Source organism: Megascapheus bottae, chromosome 13 (assembly GCF_031878675.1).
Source record: "Megascapheus bottae isolate mThoBot1 chromosome 13, mThoBot2.hap1, whole genome shotgun sequence".
Lineage (NCBI taxonomy): Eukaryota > Metazoa > Chordata > Mammalia > Rodentia > Geomyidae > Megascapheus > Megascapheus bottae.
In genome coordinates this window covers 3,599,739-3,620,306 of record NC_143521.1, presented here as the reverse complement: position 1 = coordinate 3,620,306, position 20,568 = coordinate 3,599,739, and the positions used below count along the sequence as shown (strand labels likewise).

The 20,568-nt window shown below is 37.9% G+C and overlaps 1 protein-coding gene across 1 annotated transcript in view; it reads left to right on the top strand.

Annotated features, from left to right (window-relative positions):
- Positions 1-20,568, top strand: part of Rxfp1 (relaxin family peptide receptor 1) — a 120,499-nt gene that overhangs the window by 56,708 nt on the left and 43,223 nt on the right. Inside the window, exons 3-6 of the mRNA XM_090343191.1 lie at positions 4,775-4,873; positions 10,044-10,149; positions 16,367-16,438; positions 20,114-20,185. Of these exons, the coding sequence (XP_090199317.1) occupies positions 4,775-4,873; positions 10,044-10,149; positions 16,367-16,438; positions 20,114-20,185 (349 nt within the window). The remainder of the gene's footprint in view (positions 1-4,774; positions 4,874-10,043; positions 10,150-16,366; positions 16,439-20,113; positions 20,186-20,568) is intronic.

Sequence of the window (20,568 nt, the reverse complement as noted above, 5' to 3'; positions counted from 1 at the left end):
ACAAAGCACATTCATTTAATCAAAGTTTGAGACCCGGGCGTGGGTAACTCACATCTGTAATACTAGCTAGCCAGGAGGCTGAGATCTGAGGATTGAGGTCCAAAGGCAACCTGGGCATGAAAGTCCCTGAGACTCTTATTTCCAATTATTCACCAGGAAAACGGAAGTGGGGCTTTGGCTCAATGTGGTAGAGGACTAGCCTTCAGTTGAAGAACTCAGGGATAGCACTCAGAGTTCAAGCCCCACGACTGACCCCCTAAAAGTTTGATGTAACACCATAACCTTCAAAAACAAAGATCCAGGGGCTGGGAGTTTGGCCTAGTGGTTAAAGTGCTTGCCTAGAATGCACGAAGACCTGGGTTCGATTTCTCGGTACCACATATATAGAAAAAAGCTGCAAGTGGTGCTGAGGCTCAAGTGGTAGAGCTCTAGCCTTGAGAAAGTCCAAGGGCAGGGCTCAGGCCCTGAGCTCAAGCCCAAGACTGGCACAAAAAAAAAAGGATCCAAAGACCCCAGGAGAACTGTTTGTAATGCTTAAATTTGATGAAGAATGGACAGCTATAGCTATGAAGAAAAGTGATGGATGAAAGGTTTACAGTAAGGTTAATAGTCTCAGAAAAGAAACTCAGCCAACCTGCCTTTCAGATTCTTCTGGGCCTAACCGAGAAAGAACTTTCCTTCCCCACAATATGGGACCTCTCCTAGAATAAGAATTTTATTATTTATGACAAGGTAAGGCAAGTCAGAGAATTTCTTTCTAGCCAACACCTGCACAGAATGGCAAAGGGAAAAAAAGGCAGATAGCATTATTTGCAGATTTTATAACTTGCTTTGAGGAGAAAGCTTGATTAGAGAAGGGAAAGTCTGGTTTCTACAACTCACTTGAAGGGAGGGATAGGGATGAGAGTTAGGAGGGCAGAAGACAGGGAGAAACAGCTTCTAAGGCTGCATTTGAAGCCTTCCAGCGTCATTGAAAGCTAGAATGCCAAGAGCTATAGCTTGGAGGTATCACCCTCTGAAGCTCAATAAATCTCAATAACAGAAATAGAAAATAACAAATAGTGATAGCTAAATATTTAAAGCTGGTATTACATAAAAGTTGGATATATGTATATATGTATTAGATATACACATATGTATATGTACTATATATGTTGGGTATACATACATAAGTTGAATATATATATATATGTGATAAATTGATTCCTTTCTTTTGCTTGGGAAAGAAAGAAAGTGCAAAAATAATTTTATTCATCTATTTTATGTTAGTAGTATATATTTTATATTTATTATATAATATAATAGATATAAAGAGCCAAGAGATAGCCCGGAGTTTGGCCTAGTGGTAGAGTGCTTGCCTAGCATGCACAAAGGCCTGGGTTCGATTCCTCAGTACCACATACATAGAAAAAAGCCAGAAGTGATGCTGAGGCTCAAGTGGTAGAGCTCTAGCCTTGAGAAAGTCCAAGGACAGTGCTCAGGCCCTGAGCTCAAGCCCAGGACTGGAAAAAAATGTGTGTGTGTGTGTGTGTGTGTGTGTGTGTGTGTGTGTGTGTGTGTATAATAAAATAAAGAGCCAAGAGATATGGCTCCTGAGAGTAGAGAAGGGTGGCACAGGCTGAGGACAATCAACTCATGAACATGACAGCCTGTCTACAAACACCTGGACATAGCAGATGTCAGGGATTCTCACCTATAATCCTACTACTTGGAGGATCACAATTCAAAGCCAGCCCCAGCAAGGAATTTTGCAAGACCTTTATCTCTAGTTAATCAGCAAAAAGCCAGATGTGAATGTGGAGCTCAATGGATAGACCTCCAACCTTGAGCAAAACAGCTAAGAGACAAACGTAGGCCCTGAGTTCAAGCCTTAGTGCTGATACAAACATTAAAATAAAATATTAAAACATGACAGAGAACAGAGGGTATTGTCTGTACAGAATTCCCTTCCCTGAGACAGTCCAATTTTCTGATAGTAACAGGACAGCCACCATCTTAAAAAGCAGATTACTCAACTGCTGTTTCTGTCCTTGGCAGTCTATTATCTTCAGCTCCTTTCAGGAGGAAAAAAAAAACAGAAAATATTCTAGACTGGAGGAGAGAGACTTATAAGACACAGACTTCATATATGGAATGTGTGTTCATTTTTGCATCATAAAGATTACAGAAGCAGGAATCTGAGACAGGGAACACACCAGTAGCAAATTCAAGATCACAAAGCACCTGAAACTGGACACTGGTGGCTCGCACCTATTACACTAGTGACTCAGGGGATTTTACAGTTCAAAGCCAGCCAGGAAAGAAAAGTCGATAAAACTCTATCTCCAATTTACCAGCAAAAGAAAAAAAAATACAGCTAGACGTAAAGCTGTGGTTCAACTGGTAGTGTACTAGCCTTGAGCAAAAAAAGCCGAACAAGAGCACAAGGCCCTGAATACAAGCCCTAGTACCTTTAAATTCCAATAGTGCATCCAATTGTAGCATTTATCAGTTACAAGAACCTTAGTTGCTTAGAGTTTAGAACACAGATTTAAGTTATCTTCTAAAAAATAAGGAAGTATTCTACACTGGAAACAGTGGAGAAGGAAGGAGCCCAGGTATCTAACAGCCTCAGGAAGCTATGGACTCTTTTAGACTCTATGTTTGCAATCTTTCAAATTTCCTTCTCCTCCTGTCTCTCTGGCTAAGATGTCATCCTCACGTCAGAGCCCATGGGCTCCCTGTACTAGCTCTCTTGCCCTCCTGAGGGCGTCCTGGAGTCCTAGGCTGAAGTTTATACTTAAACTGAATTATATCAAGTCACTCTGCTCTGACTTCACATGGCATTATACTACTTTGCTACCTTTTTTGTTTTAATCTTTCATAGTGAAGAAGTTTTAAAGCTAAAAAGGAATGCTAAAGAAAGGAGAATTCAATAAATGTAATGTTTAATCTTTCCAGTTTTTATTTTTAGTGGAATTTCTAAAAGGAAGTCTAATTTTACAAGTCTAGATAGTATTTGTGCTAAAATTCCTTTCCTTCCCAAATGTCATCTTCATAGAGATATTAATGAACAGAGGAAAAACAAGCAAGGTGCCAGTGACTCACCCCCATAATCCTAGTTTCTTTGCAAGCTGGGGGTCAAGACGATGATGGTTAGAGGCCAGCTCAGGCAGAAAAGCTCTGTATGCCCCATCTCAACTGAAAAGGTTGATCTCCATGTCACACATCTGTCATCCCAGCTATAAATAAATTAAAAAACAAAGATCACAGTACAGACTAATATAAGCAAAAAGTAAGATCACAGCAAAACAACTACAGCAAAAAAAGGGGTGGGGGGGCTGGAGACATGCATCAAACCGAAGAGAATCTAATAGGAATCAGGAAGCCCTGAGTTCAAATGCCAAATGTGAAGAAGTAACAGCCAGGTGCTGGTGGCTCACACCACTAATCCTAGCTACTCAAGAAGCTGAGACCTGGAAGATCTCAGTTTCAAGTCAACCTAGGCAGAAAAGTCCTTAGAGTCTATCACCAATTAACCAGAAAAATGCTATATTAGAGGTATGGGGTCACATAGTAGAGCACCAACATCCGGGGGAAAAAAAGCCAACAAGAGGTCTAGAGTTCAAGCCCCAGTACCAACAAGAAAAGAAGGAAGGAAGAAAGGGAAGGAAGGAAGGAAGGAAGGAAGGAAGGAAGGAAGGAAGGAAGGGAAAAAAGGGAAATAGAAAAGGTAAAATGATGTATATACTCCAATAAATTTGACCTTTGTAGAGGAGTTTGATATGTTGTGAGAACTATTCATAAATTCAGAGAATCTAGAGAATAGCAAGTTTATATAGGAGAAGACAATGAGTTTCATTTTAGAAACATTGAATTTTCTGTACTTGTGGAAACTGTCTGTGCTACATAGTAGAAAAGGTGTTGACTAGATAAGTGTGGTGGTACAAATCTGTAATCCTAGCATGCAGAAGTCTGAGTTAGAAGAACCTAAGTTCAAGGCCAGCCCAGTCTACACAGAAGATTCTCACAAATAGAAAAAAGAAAGGGAAAGGGTAAAGAAAAAGAATACAGCTAAAATCTCCAAGTTTGTGGATTAGAGTTGGAACCATGGATATGAAATCATTTTCCCACATCCTCCTAAAGTTTCCACGGCCTTTTAATAACACCACCTTGAGACCACACTTTTTAACACATAAGCCTTTGAGAACTGTTACACCTCCAAAATATGGCATCTCACTGATAAATGACAGTGAAATTAATGAATTAAACAATGTTATTCATTGCTTTTGTTTGTTTAATAAGAGAATAATCATTTTAAATACCAGAATGCCTTAACAAAAAATAAAAAGGAATGAGATCACTAAAAAAGGAATGAGATCATACTGTATGTTTTCTTTCTTTTCTAAATGTAATAACCACAGCCATCTATCCTGTTTATATATCTCCAATATAAGTTGGAATAAGTAAGAATGTTTAGAAAAACAGAAAAGTGTTAAGAATGGTGTGCTTTACTTTAGTATGTCTAAACTATAACTTGTTCAAGAGTGGTCTACATACTAATTGGGGCAACTCAGTGGTCTACATACTAATTGAAGCAGGCTCAATTAGTGGAAACCCATTCTAACCCCTTGTACTATTATATCAAGTTCCTGGACTATGCATACTCACAAAGTTTGAGACTTGCTGATGTGTAGTAGAAAACCTATTTTTCCCCAAACACCCAGATGCTATTGTTTTGTTTTGTTTAGTTTACATGTTTGTTTATAACTTTCCTGCTATCTAAATTTTTTAGGAGACAACAATGGATGGTCTCTGCAACTGGACAAATATTTTGCAAATTACTACCAAATGACTTCCCCATATTCCTTCAAGGCAGAAACATCAGAATGCCGTGAGTAGTCAAAACCACTGGATCCAACATTTTTTTTCAAACTCTTAAGATTTAATCAGGGTTTTTTTTTCTAGTTGCAAACTTTATTAGAGGTGCAGCCTTATAATGGGATCTAAGGGAGGAAAGGGTAATAGGAGCTGAATGTGACCAAAGTATATTGCATGCATGTATTAAAATCTATTATTTGCATAACTAATGTGTGTTAATAAAAAGAATTTAAGAGATGGCCAGGAGTTTGTTAAAGTGCTTGCCTAGCATGCACGAAGACCCGGGTTCGATTCCTTGGTACCACATACATAGAAAAAAGCCGGAAGTGGTGCTGAGGCTCAAGTGGTAGAGCTCTAACCTTGAGAAAGTCCAAGGACCGTGCTCAGGCCCTGAGCTCAAGCCTAGGACTGGTAAAAAAAAAAAAAAAAAAGAAGAAGTTAAGAGATGCAGCCTTAATTTGGAAAATCTGTTTTAAAATGTTTCAGGGATCTTAAGTGCATATCAAATATTAAAACAAAATTAACATAGTCAGGGTTCCTATTTTACAAAATATAGAATAGAATAACTGAACAGCTTCCTGGGTTTTAATGTTGACAAGAAAAAAAAAACAACCTTCTGGAAATCTAACCTATACTTTAAAGCCAAGAAAACCCTCTTAATTATAAACTGCTATGTGTAGTAATATACCAAAAACTTACAAACTGCTAGAGGGAATATGGAAGGGTAAATACTTAGAGTTAACTTTATAATATTTTAGATTAGAAAAATTTATGAAAGCAATCCCTTTTACATAAGTATTGCCTATCTAATTAACTATGACACTCATGTCTATGCCTTGACAGTAGGTTTTCAAAACTTTGGCAGCTTTGGTTAATCTCATATTGTTACAGTATCTGACTTTGTTACCTGGTATATTGGATATATATTTATTTCTTTATTTGAAATAGGAAAGGAAAGGGGGAAAACAAGATGATTGGGAGGCATGGGGGAGGGAAATGGGGATAAAAGCATAAGAGGAGGTGTCAATGTGCGAGAAGTGATGTACCCTCTGTCTGGAGACTATAACAAAGGTTAGCCAGATTCATATTTCCCATGAATCTCTGTAGATACCATCTCAGCAATTTATTTTTGCTGAGGAGTACTAGGTAATTAGTTCTCAGGGGACAGGAAATTAATAATTGGATTATTAAAAAGCTAAAAGCTTTGGGAGGAACAAAAAGCTACTGGGTACAATTTAACTACTGATGCAAAAATATATATAAATTAACCCATGTTGTCTAAAACCACCGGTGTTTTTTTTAAACCGGTTATTTTACTGGGAATTATCTTGATTTCACTTCTTAAATTTTAGCTGAACATTTTTACATTTTGCTTTCTTTTAACAATTTCCAATTCATATATGGCTAGCAAACTTAAACTATAAGCAGATTACAAATGACAAAAGCAATGAATGAAAAGGAATATCAAAAAAAACTGATGTAAGAGAATCTTCCCTGAGAAAGGTCCAGCAAACACATCCATAGCTCAGCTAACCATTTGTGACCATTAGGTCAAAGATGGAGACCAATAGGTTCTGTAAACTTTCCTGGGCTTCTGTGTCAGGCAACACCCACCAAGCACCAGCAACCAACCAGATCAAGTCAGCAAGAGAAATCTGTTTGCCTTATCCTGTATCCTGGATGAAATTTGTCACCAATATAAGTATAAATGATAGATCAAAAATGTACAGGTCATTTTTCATCAATACTTAGTATAGGGAGAATATATAATTTTTGTTAATGCCAATCCTAGACCTTATGCTCGGGCCCCACTGTGTCTGGGGTTTTTTGTTTGTTTTCTCCAGGCTAGCTCTCCAATACTTGAACCACAGCTCTACTTCTAGCTTTTTGGTGGTCAACTGGAGACAAGACTCACAAACTTTCCTGCCTGGTCTGGCTTCAAATTGCAATCCTCAGATGTGTCTCTTGAGTAGGTAGAATTACAGGCGTGAACCACTGGCAACTGACTATGATTAAATTATACAGTGAAAAAGGTGTGCAAAACTAGAATGAAAAGTATAATATAAAATCATGGAGTGACATCCGGAAGCAGTAGCTCATGCCTGTAATCCTAGCTAATCTGAGGATCAAGGTTCAAACTCAGCACCAGCACTAAAGTCCATGAGACTCTTATCTCCAATTAACCACCAGAAAACCAGAAGCGGTGCTATGGCTCAAGGGTAGGGCAGTAACCTTGAGCTGAAGAGCTCAGGGACAGTGCCCAGGCCCAGAGTTCAAGTCATACAACTGACAAAAAAAAAATCATGGAGTGAAAGCAAAATTAAGATTCCTACTGTGCCACTTCTTTTCTTTTTTTTTGGTGGTCATGATACTTGAACTCTGGGCCTGGGCTCTGTCCCTGAGCACCTCAGCTCAAGGCTAGCACTCTACCACTTGAGCCACAACACTGCTTCTGGTTTTCTGGTGGTTAATTGGAGATAAGGGTCTCATGAACTTTCATGGTTGGGCTGGCTTTGAACAATGATCCTCAGATCTCGGCCTCCTGAGTAGCTAAGATATAGACATTAGCCACTGACTTCCCATACCACATTCTTTGTATACAATTACAGGAATTTTTTTGGGAAATTAACCTGAGAATGGCTTATCGTTTTTTGACTAGATAAAACAATTCACAGTTTAAAAGATATACCTCAAGATCAGTATTAGGGAACATATAATGTTTGTGATTAATCAATACATACATTATCAGAGTTTAAATCTGAAGGGTTTGTGAGGAAATGACTGTTTATCCAACCATACTTTACTCAAAGGTACTAGTATAAAGTTGTCTAGTACATGATATGTCTTCTTATTTTATTTCATACTATTTTGTTTCAACCTAGCTGAAAAATCCTGTGTAAATCATATTTATTAAATGTTCAATTTCCATTTTAGCATAATCCAGTATCTGTTATTATAACCTCTTTTTAAATGCAGTACATAATTTATATTGGTGCAGCATAACTTGCTTATTCCTTTGTTGTTCATTATTTACTTTTTACTTTTCACTATTATAGATAATCCAGTAATTACAACATAGCTGATGTTCCTCCAGTCTGTACACATGAGAAATCCTCCCCCTCCACCCATCCAGAGAGGCATGTTTACAGGCTGCCATCCTTTTCCACCTTCCTTCCCTTTCTTTCAGCCTCGGCTCGGTCATCTTTCTCCCACTCTTTATCATCATGCCCCACAACTTAAGCTCCCACGCATATCCTAGATCACACTGTGAAGGGATCCTGCTGTGCAAAACTCCTGGGGAATTTTCTGCCATTCTTGCTCCCATCAAATAGAGAAACCATAATGATCTTGAGCTCTTGTAATCCTGTAAAGGAGTCTCTGCAGTTACTTAGAAGAAAGGCAAAACCATGTCCCCGCTTGGACCTGAACCAAGGGATCCATTTCTAGCTCCCAGGTCTGTAGCCATGGTGCTTAATACAGTCATACCCTGGGGTCTCTACCTTCCTGTCCTCTGGAGGCTTTACTCTAAAGATCAGAAACCTGGACCCCGCAAGCAGAAAATTCTCATAGAAAGCTTTTGCTTGTCCTGTCATGTTTTACAGTAGCTATTATCATTTTAAGTATTTAAATATTTTGCAATGTATTTCTGGTTTCTTTGAGCAAATTGTAGGCTGCCAACTTGGTTCCTAATCTAATTTGGCAACTGTGAGAAGAAACTGTTCGGTTCATCGGGACAGTCTACGTGTCAGAGAGTCTACATATCTGATATTCTGACCTCTGTATGTAGACATTTGAGGCTGTACCTTGCATTAGTATGTGGCTACAGAAGTTAATGCAGAGGGGAGGCATTTCTTGCTATTCTTACTACTATCCATTGCCTTGCAAAGCCAAAATCGAACTGAAGCTATTATTGCAAATGTTAAAAACATCCTATTAGACTATGTAACTATAGGACATATTGCAAGGCTCATGTGGACTTTGGATGAACATAATCACTTCTTAAGGCTATCTAAAACTCCAGTCTCTTAAAGCAACCTACAGTATACACTCTATTCTTTCTCTTTCCATCATCCTCCTTGAATTACAATAGAAGTGCTGTGCAGAAAAGAAATTTATACCCATAATGCCTTCATTTTTATGTATGCCAAAGAAAGCTGATCTCTAAAACCGATCAAACAACAACAATAAATCCTTTGAGGTATCTGTTGCCACATCAAGCTTTTGTTAGTTGAGATGGAGTATCATGGACTTTTTGCTTGAACTGACCTTGAACCCGGATCCCGTGAATCTCTGTCTCCTGAGAAACTAGGATCACAAGTATGAGCCATCTTGCCTGAGTTCTACTACCCATTTCTTTTTCCTCAGTGCTGGAACTTGAACTCAGAGCCTGGACACTGTCCCTTAGCTTTTTCTCTCAAGGCTGTCACACTAACACTTGAGCCACAGTTCTACTTACAGCTTTTGCTGGTTAATTGGAAATAAATTTCTGACTTTCCTGCCTAGCCTAGCTTTGAACCACAGTTCTTGGGTTTCAGCCTCGTGAGTAGCTAAGATTACAAGCATGAGCTATGCATGCCTGGCCCTGTTTCCCATCATACTTAACATGCTAGTGACTTCTAGCTAGCATAATAATGCAGGGGCAGAAACAAATAATAAATGAATTAGAACACAAACATTTTGAAGAAAAATAAAAAACCTTTTGAAGAACTAAAATTTTCCAGAAAAATTAAAACTACCAATGCTATCACTTACGTGTTTTTTCCTCCACTTTCTTGCTAGTTAAAAATGATTTACTGTCCCAGGACAGATTTGATTATGCTATTACTAAATTGTTGATTATTACATAGACACTTTCCCGTGAACATTAAACTCCACCACACATTATCTCATCTCTCTTTGGTGACATAAAAGCAGGTGCTTATATACCTTTTGAAACAAATGAAGAGCTATCTGCTATTTAAAAAATGATGTGCTGGTCAGTGTGTATGTTTCCAAATCGAGCATTATTTTTCAAGCTAAATGAAAAGTAAGCTTTGAAACCTTAATTCAAAGCATTGCCCATATTACTTAGGTAAGATCTGGTATATTTTGTACTGTCATTTTTTTAGCTTTTCATTTCTGTAGCTCCATTACCTTCTAGGACTCTCATTTTCATCATTTCTTGCCACTTTCTCTTTTCTTAGTTGTGGGTTCTGTGCCCGTGCGTTGTTTGTGTCAAGGTCTGGAAGTGGATTGTGATGAAGCCAATTTACGAGCTGTGCCATCAGTTTCTTCAAATGTGACTGTAATGTAAGTAGAAACCAATGGCTTTTCCTAAAACAAAGTGAGGTACCTGTAAAACAAGCACAATTAAGATTGTGTCATTATTAACAGTGCATTTTTTATTTAAAGCGATGCCACTGTTCCCAGATCAACTATAATGATTGCTCACTTTACTTTGCATTTATGAACTACAAAAGCCTATCTAAAGTCATTCCACAGAATAATTCATCCAATCTTTCATATAATCCTATGAAGTATTTAATGTTTATTTTGTACAAACAGAAGATGTCATAAGCTTCATGAGCCAGTAAATCAAAAAGAACTTCTAATTACATTACTACCTAGAATTTCTCTATTGTACAGGAAATTTACTTGACATTTATTGGGAAAGCTCATTTAGAATATATTGTACATCAATTTTAATATAGTCTCGTGTGAAAAAAGAAAACAAGTATAATAAATTGGATAAGATCATTTTGGAACTCCACATTTGAATTCATCTTTATGATATTTTGACTCAGAGAGACTGATGTTTTTTCCTGAAGCAATTTCAATTTATGTATGGAAAAGAAAATGATTCTCATAATAAATGGTTTGTTGATTTCTAGAAGTTGTGTTTCTAAGTTTCTAGTAATATTTATTTTAATTTAACTAACATCAATAACACATTTTTGCCTGAAACTTTTAAAAGACAAGAGTGGAAAGTAGATTTAGGGAGATTTGGGGCTAGTTTTTGACAGTGCTGGAGATTAAATCTAGGGCCACCAGTATTCTAGGCAAGCACTCTAAAGGTTAGTTAGTTCAATCCATTTTTTATAACATTGTTATGTTGATGATATTTCCCATCCATAAGTTTCAGTGTGTCTCTTGGCTTTGACTTTTGAGTACATGAGTTCAAAATATGTTTATTCATATTGGCAAGCATGTGCTCAAATTAACGTACCTGCATACCAATTCAGATGCTTAGCATACAGGGCTGGAAGCCATAGCAGGTTCCTATCCACCAGGCTTACCAAGTTCATATCATCTGACAACATTTGGAGGCTAAATCACAAACACTTGTTTGTCAAAGGAAATAACAATGCCACCTAAATCTGCCTCCCCAGAATAATTACTCCTACTAGCAAAATCAGTGATCAACCAGAGAAGCCAGGGTCCTATGAAGACTTTCTATTATTCAAATTCCAACTGGAAATGTTATGTGGAAAGATTTGTTATAATTTCATTCTACTTTCAGAGGTGAAAAAAGTATTGTCCCCTACTGTGTATATCAAATTACAGAAAAAGCCAAATCAAAGAATTCTCCTAGCCAAGCACTGGTGGCTCATGCCTGTAATCCTAATTACGTGGAGAGGTTAACAATGGAGGATTGCAGTTCAAGGTCACCCTCAACAGAAAAGTTCACAAAACTCACTTTATTTCCAATAGCTGAGAGCAGTAGCTTGTGCTGCCGCCCCCCAAGCCACATGACAAGCTGGAGTTCTCTGGATGACAGCATCAGGTTGATTTAGGCATCAATACCTTTGAGACTCCATTGCCAAAGAATGGAGCAATGGCAAGAAATGTAAAAGTGGGCCAATCATGGCTCAGGTGCACCCTCAGGAAGTAAAGTAAGACTTTACCCCCAAAATAACCAGTAAAAGAAAGGGCTGAAGGTATGGCCAAAAAATATCATAGCATAACAAGCATGAGTTCAAATCCCAGGACAGTCAAAAAAAAAGGAAAAAGAAAATATCATGTTGGTACCCATCTCATTGTACAGTTTATACATGTGTGTATATGTATGTATATGAATATGTATATATATGTGTGTACACATATGTGTATATATATGTATATATATATATATATATATAGTCACTCTGATATTAGGTGAAGAAAAACAAATCTAGGCCCAAATGCTCACAATTGTGCTATGGAGCACTCAAGGGCACAGTGTTTGCCTAGCACACTGAGGATCTTGGGTTGAATTCACAGCACTGTCAAAGAATTCCTGGGGCCAGGAGTTTGGCCTAGCAGTAGAGTGCTTGCCTACCATGCACGAAGACCCGGATTCAATTCCTTGGTACCACATACATAGTAAAAAGCCGGAAGCGGTGCTGAGGCTCAAGTGGTAGCTTTAGCCTTGAAAAAGTCCAAGGACAGTGCTCAGGCCCTGAGCTCAAAGCCCAGGACTGACAAAAGGAAAAAAAAGGAATTCTTTAAAAAAAAAATTCTTTTGTACTTAAGGTTAAACTCTTTGACTCCAGTGTCTATTACAAGTTTCCCTCCAGGGTACTGGCTCAGCCTCGTACCTTGTCTATGAGTTCACTTACATAGGGAAAAGTTAGTCTTTACTGCAAACACATTAAAGAACTAAATATAAAATTTCATTACTGAGCCATGCAGATTTTCACTTGGAAGCATTACAGAGAAATGTCAGATGTGAGCTAAATCATATATAAGTAAACTATCAAAGAAGCCAGTAATCCAAGTAATGTTTATTGGAGTTGGGACTTTTTTTGAAAACATTGCACATAAAGAACGGAACATTCAAACACAGTTAGATATTTATACTTCCTCCTAGCATGCTAAACATTAACTCTTAGCATTGATATTCATATTCTGAAATTCTACATGATCCAAAATAAGAGCTTTCTTTTTCACAAGTCAGAATTTGCTTTAACAATAATAATAATAAAACTAGTTCCTTTCTCTGTCACATAAACATGCACATACACATGCACGTGCGTGCACACACACATGTGATATCAAATTTTGAAATATAAGAATCTATTAAAGTGTGTCTTTTTTTTTTTTGGTCGATCATGGGGCTTGATCTAGGCCTGGGCACTGTCCCTGAGGTCTTCAGAGCAAGGCTAGTGCTTTACCACTTGAGCTACAATAGCACATTTGGTTTTCTGGTGGTTAATTGGACATAAGAGTCTCACCAACTTTAATGCCTGGGCTGGCTTTGAACCACGATCCTCAGAACTCAGCCTCCTGAGTGACTAGGATTACAAGCATGAGCCACCAGCTGTTTTCATTTCTTCTAATAAATGAAAATGACATCTACCTTTTCTAATTTCAATCATAAATTTTGAAAATATAAATAATATTGATGAAAATACTTGATATTATCTAGAAAGAAGAGTCCGTGAATTCTAAGCATTCTATGTTAATGAAGAAAATATCCATATCTGTCCTCAGTAAGTTTTCATCAGTTGAGTAACCCTCCCTGCACCCCTCCTTCCCCCCACCCCCCCACTCCCGCCCCCGGGTGCAATTAGCCTCTTACCTTTGGATTTCTCATAGAACCTTGTTTTTTGTTTGTATTTGTGTTTGGTCAGTACTAGAGTTTGAACTCAGAGTCTCACACTTTCCAAGAAGGTGCTCTACTGCTAAGTCTCATCTCCAGCTCTTTTTGCACTAGTTACTTTTAAGATCTGTCACTTCCTGTCCAATACACACCTGGAAATCCCATTTGATGTTTATCCTTACACAAAATAAATACTGAAAGGGGGCATAAGATAGAATTTGATTTGGCAACCAAATATGAGAAAACTCTCAATTAGCTAATGACGTAACAACCTAGCTACTAAGTATAACTTCAAGAGAGTGTCGCTAGTTATTCAACCTTTGGTGCTTATTATTATCATTTATTTGTTAATATATCATTAACTGCTATTATAGTCTAGAACAGTCTTATTCAATACTGTCCCCTCACCAAGCCCTAGGAGCCTTTTTAGATACTCTCTCCTATTTGTCCTTCTCTGTGAAATGTTAATACCACAAATATACTGTGTATCTATATATGTATATCTGAAATTTATACATTTTTTAGTTTAATTTTTATTGTAAATGTGATTACAGAGGGCAGACACTTGCATAAGTCAGGTAATGAGTATATCTGTTTCTGAACAGTGGAACACCTTCTGGATTATACATTTTAAAAAGTGCTGTGTTTTGAGGGATTTTTTTACTTTTTTTTGTTTTTGTTTTTGTTTTTTTTTGCCAGTCCTGGGCTAGGGCTCAGGACATGAGCACTGTCCTTGGACTTTCTCAAAGCTCGAGCTCTACTACTTTAGCCACAGGACCACTTCTGGCTTTTTTCTATGTATGTGATACCAAGGAATCGAACCCAGGTCTTCGAGCATGCTAGACAAACACTCTACCACTCGGCCAAACTCCCAGCCCTTGTTTGTTTTGTTTTGCCAGTCATGAGGCTTGGACTTGGGCCTGGGCACTGTCCCTGAACTCTCCCACTCAAGGCTACGGCCCTACAGCTTGAGCCACAGCACCACTTCCGGTTTTCTAGTGGTTACTTGGAGATAAGAGTCTCAGGGTTTTTAGTGCCGGGGGCTGGCTTTGAACCTTGATCCTCAGATCTCTGCCTCCTGAGTAGCTAGGATCACAGGCATGAGCCACCAGGCCAGGCTCTTTTTTTTTTTTAACTTTCTAAAACCAATCTTTACCCTACCCCCTTTGAAGATGAATGGTCTTCTAGAGTCTAGAATAGTGTTCCTCAAATTAAACTCTGAAATGTTTTCTGGGGAGTCTGGGAAATTATCTTCCTTTAAGAAGAACCATCCTAACCATCCTAACCAGAGCTGGCCCCCCAGATAATGCTCACGCTTGCTCATTTGTCCATAATAACTGCTCCACCACAGTATAAAGTATAGTACTGATGAAAAGCACTAATAAAGGTCACCTAGTCCAAATCCTTCATTTCACAGCCAAAGAGACTTGCTTGAGAAGGTTATATGTGGTTCCTAAAAGGGAACCCTGCTGAATTAGCCTTTATTTTTCTTACCTTTCTTCACTTACTTTGTTTCTATTATATTATAGTGCTTTTCCATTAAAAATAAACAAACAAACAGAGCCTTTCCAATACAACTGCAGTTTATGGACCTGACCTGTATCAAATTGCTTATTAAATTGTGATACAAGAGGAAACCTTTCTATACTACTTACTGGAAATTAAATTATTGATCAATGGCCCTTCAACTGTCATTACAATTTTAAGGTGGTAGAATGTATGCAATGAAGTACTTACAAATAGATAACTAAGTTGTCCAGTGCCTTTTTATAGACTTGCATATAGTAAATTTTAATCAGAATAACCCTCTCCATTGCTTTTTCTTTTCCTGAAGCCCTAATCCCCTACTAAGAATTTTCTCTGAAATTCCTTATGCCTTATTCCTTCACATACAGTTGCAATGATTTTGAAGTCATATCCTCTCCACCTCTTCCTTTTTCTCTCCCTCACCCTTCCCTTAAAGAGTGATTTTTAAAGAGAAAACACAAAACACAATTGCTATTGTTACATAAAATTCAGGTGACATGTGATGTTTATGAAGTAAAAAAGGAAAAGAAGACAATTGAAAAATCAATTTGCTTCAAATTTCATTATTTTAATTTTTGTCAGAATTATAATTTGGTAACATAAATTTAAGAAATGATGACCACATTCACTAGTACAAAAAATCGAGTCAGACCTAAATTCAGATATCAATATTAGCATGTTGCAGTGAAATGTTTCCTTAAAACGAGGGCCACATTCGTGGGAAATGGAATAATGACTTGGAAATAATCATATTAAGAGTGGTAAAGTGCTAGCCTAGTATGCATAAAGCCCTTGGTTCTGGGGAAGCAAGACGGCATTGAAACAATAGGGACCCAGCCTAGCTCTCTCCCACAAAAATCATATTACTTGAAGTAAGCCAGACCCAAAGGAACATAAGCTCAATGATTTCCCTCATTTGTAACAATTAGTACACATCTAGGACTTTCCTAGCAGAGGATTACAATAGCTCAAAACCTAGATACATAAGGTCATATAGGATGAAACTAAATGAAAGGAACTCTAGACTATGGAAACAAGAACTTTATTTTGTGTGGTTGTTGTTCTTAATGTACTATGTTATTTTTCTTCTCTTTTTTTGCCCTTATGGTTAATCTCATGTTGTTACTGTATCTGACTTTGTTACCTAGTATATTGTATATATGGTTTTGTTATTTGAAATAGGACAGGGAAGGGAAGAAAACAAAATGATTGGGAGCGGATGGGAGGAGGGAAATGGAGACAAAAACATGAGAAGGGGTATCAATGTGTGAGAAGTAATGCACCTACTAACCTGACAAATGTAACTGTAACCCCTCTATACATTATCCCAACAATAAAAAAAACGAGGGACATAGTAAATAATCTGTAATTGTCTACACTGTAATTTGAAGTAAGATCCAAATTTTACATTTATTTCAGGTCACTTCAATGGAACTTCATAAGAAAGCTTCCTCCCAATGGCTTTATGAAGTACCATGAGCTCCAAAGGCTGTAAGAAAAACTTTGATTCCTGGCATTAAAACTAACTAGCATTTTTCAATAGTTGTGTGACTTTGAAATTCTGTAGAAACCAATATTACACTACTGCTTAAATCTAATCTTATTTTAGGTCATTGGCTTGTCTAAGTAATTCTAGAAACTATTCTAGAAAAAATCTCCCATCTCTATTCCCAAGGAAACCTGACCTTGAAGTAGAAGTCCCAAAGTGAAGCTATGTATACACCTTTTGGACTTTGTGTCAGATTATACAAAACTTGCCTATTAGGAGGTGCTAAGGTGGGAGGATCTGAGGACAGAAAAGGGAAGAGAAACATTGCCAGCATTTCAATATTCACCAAAGATCTTTTGCTAAGATCTCTCATCAAGATTGAATAGTGACGAATTTGCTACTATAGCTTCAACTACAAATTTGGCCTCTGTTTTAGCTAGCAAGTTCTTGTCATTTGGAACCTGTAGGTGTTTGGGGGACACAACTCATTATCCTCCTCAGCCTTGTAGGTTTGATCTCCAACGTTATTAGAATGTTTGCTTCCTTTCGTGTTGGAGTCATGAATATCCTCTCAAATCCCCAATGGACTCAAATGTCATCTATCTGTGATTTAGGTCAACTTTATGACTAAATCATATTGCTGTATACTTGAACTACTACTATATTAGGTATTTTGTGTGTAAGTCACTTTCTCTAGAAAACGTATCAGACTTCTCATTTTAATTTCATAGTTGTATTAGTTTTAGTTTTCTCCTTTTTTACACTAGAGAAATTGGCATTTACTATATCTACATTTTAAGTGCATAGAAATAGGACAGAATCAAAAGAAAAATTAACTACTTCGATGAAGTGCTTTATAAAACAGATAATCTACAAAAAAATAATACTCATAATTAAAATTCTAATGACTTTTCAGAACTTCATTCTGCACATTTGTGATTACGAGAAAAGATCTGTTGAAAATTAGGCCTGATGCAAAACTTTAAGACTGCTCTCCTTTTTGTGTCTTGAGCCTAGAGCAATATTCTGGTCTGTAGCACCACCTCATGAACACATGTTTAAAAGAAGTCAGACTACAAAACTAAATGTCAAAATTCAAGATAATATAACCCAGTCATCTAATATGTTTGCATGAATATTGAATTAATTCTGGAATAGTCAATTTGTTCCCAGTAGCAAAATGATTTAAAACAGTTTAACAAAAATGAATTTAACTTATTTATTAAAAGTAAAATTGAGCCAAGAGCTGAGGGACCATGCATCTAACCCTACCTTTTAAATAGGCTGAGATCTAAGAATCCCAGTTTTATGCCAATGTAGGCAGACAAATTAGAGAGATTCCTATCTCCAATTAACTGGCAAAAGGCCTGAAATGTAGTGTGACCAAGTGCTAAAACATGAGCAGCTTTGCATGGAAAAAGCTAAGTAAGAGCATGAGGCCCTGAATTCAAGCCTCACTATACACACACACACACACACACACACACACACACACACACACACACACACAGGTGTGCACGCACGCAGGCACAGAGTATAGTTTGATTCAGCTTCTCAGCAAGGCAGTCTAATTAATGCAGTCTATTAAAGTTGCTCTATGCATTTGTGGAAAAGCTGTGCTCTGCTCAACTAGGTTCATGCATATTGTGTGAAATGTCAGGTACACAATAAGGTACATGATAATATTAGACCATCCAAGGTAGATCTTCTTGAGTATCAAAGGATAGGGAATCTTTTATTCCACATTTTTTATTTAACTGCAAGTTCATTCATGTTAATTTCTCCCTAACATTTACAACGAGTTCTATATGAATTCAGAATTCTCTAAAGAACAACGGTAATCTACTTACTGAACCCAACAGACAAGACAAGTACCTGCAGAAATACTTTAAATGCATGCCTGTAACAGTAGTTTATATTCTGCTATTTCCTTTGACCTCCAGTTAATTCAAGTCAGACTTCCAGTATTATTTTAGTTTAGTATAAGCTTATATTCCTATCTTGACATTCCTATGTGGTTACATTCCTCCAGTGTTAACTTTTTATTTTTTTTCATTTTTCCATTTATCTTTATATGTTGCCTTAAGTATCTTTTGGAATAAATCTTAGGGTATCAAATTAATAAAATTGAAGTTGATTTCTTTGGAAGAGCTGTAAATATATTGTGTGTGTCTTATATTTCTGTTACTTCTATGCTGAGCACTTACAACTTTCAATGATTATAACAGGAGTTACAGAAACAGCTGACATCTAGGCCTGTCTGATCACTGAGTGCTTTACTCTGCATTAACGTTTTTCTTGTTTTGTTTTTTCCCACTCCTGAGGCTTGAGCTCAGGGCCTGCGCACTGTCCTTGACCTTTCTCAGAGCTAGCTCGCTACCACTTGAGCCACAGCTCCACTCCCAACCTCTTCTGTGTATGTGACACCAGGAATCAAAACCAGGACATAGTGCATGCTAGGCAAGTACTCTACCACTAGGCCACACTCCCGGTCCATGTATTAACATTTTATTCCTAAAAAATTCAGAGTAAGCTTATGTCTACGGCTCATGTCTATTACCCTAGCTGCTCAGTAGGCTGAGACCTGGATGATTAAAGTTTGAATCCAGCCCAGACAGAAAATCTGAGACTGTATCCCCAAAATAATCAGCAACAATTGGACTGAAGCGTAGCTTAAGAGGCAAAGCATCAACTATGAGCACAAGTCCTGGGGGTTGAATTCGGGGTGTGGATGCTATCCCTAAGCTTGTTTTGCATAAGGCTAGAACTCTACCATTTGAGCTACAGCTCTACTTCCAGCTTTGGGGTAATTTATTGGAGATAAGAATCTCATGAACTTTCCTGCCCTGCTGGCTTTGAACTGTGACCCTCAGTCTCCTGAATAGCTAGGATCACTGGTGTGAGCTACTGGTGCCTGGATTTGCAATTCAGAAAGAAAGAAGGAAGGAAGGAAGGAAGGAAAGAAGGAAGGAAGGAAGGAAGGAAGGAAGGAAGGAAGGAAGGAAGGAAGGAAGGAAGGAAGGAAGGAAGGAGAAAAGAAAAGAAAAGAAAGCAGGAAAAGGGGAAAGAAGGTAAAGGAAAAAAGTATAAATGAAATAGTTACAGATGTAACCCATTCAAAATACCAAGGCATGAAAGACAATCTGATGCAGTTGCGGATGGGGGTGCAGGGGGGGATCAATTCAACCCTTTTTTTAAAAAAAACAATTTCCAAACTGGTAGTTAGGTCTAAGACACAGATTATGTGAAAACTGAAATCTGCGCTAAGCTCCACAGGAATACTAAATATCAAATGTGACTTCCAAAGTCATCTCTGTCTCCCTTTCCCTGTCCCAGGGTCTAAGCAAAAGCCAAGTCTGAGTGATGGAAACCAGTTCCACCTTGTGTAGTCTAGACCTTTCTGCTCCATGGTTTGGGGATCAGCAGCCAGTCTCCCCACTTGCTGATGTAATTACAGTGGTTCCTGCAGGAGTGAGGGTGTTTATCTTTTAAATATTCGCAGTTTGAAAGAGATGAAGAAGCTTCTAGAGAACCCTCTTACACCTATGAATGTACAACCAGAGGCATCTAGATCTTTCATATTGTGCCACCATCATGACCATCATCCAACGAACCCACTTCCTTTTGCAAAACTGAAACTGTTTCATTGTTTTCCTTTGGAATAATCCTGTTTCTAGGTGCCTGCAAAACAATAAGATTAGGTCTGTGTCTGTGTATGCTTTCCGAGGACTCTTCCGCCTCACCAAACTGTAAGTACCCTAAAGACTGTATGTGCTCAGTGCCTTGATAAGCCATGACCTAGGACTGCAGACCACCACTCAGGACAGGGCCAGCACATGTGCAAATCATGCGCAAAGAGTAGTTAGCTTTGTGGCTGACAGGAGGGTCTGGGAGTCAGATGGGCCTTAGGTTCAGCTCTGATTTTATCACTGGAGAGGTAGGTGACGGTAAACAGTTTATTTTCTTTATAAGCACAAATTCACACTAGCATTCAAGGCAATTTGCATATCTATCCTGGGGTTGTAGAGAAAATTCTGGGTAATATCAGGTGCATGAGCCTGACACATGAGTCATGGTAACCGAGTGACAATTAAATGAACTTGGTCAAAGTAACAAAGCCTCATGGTATATT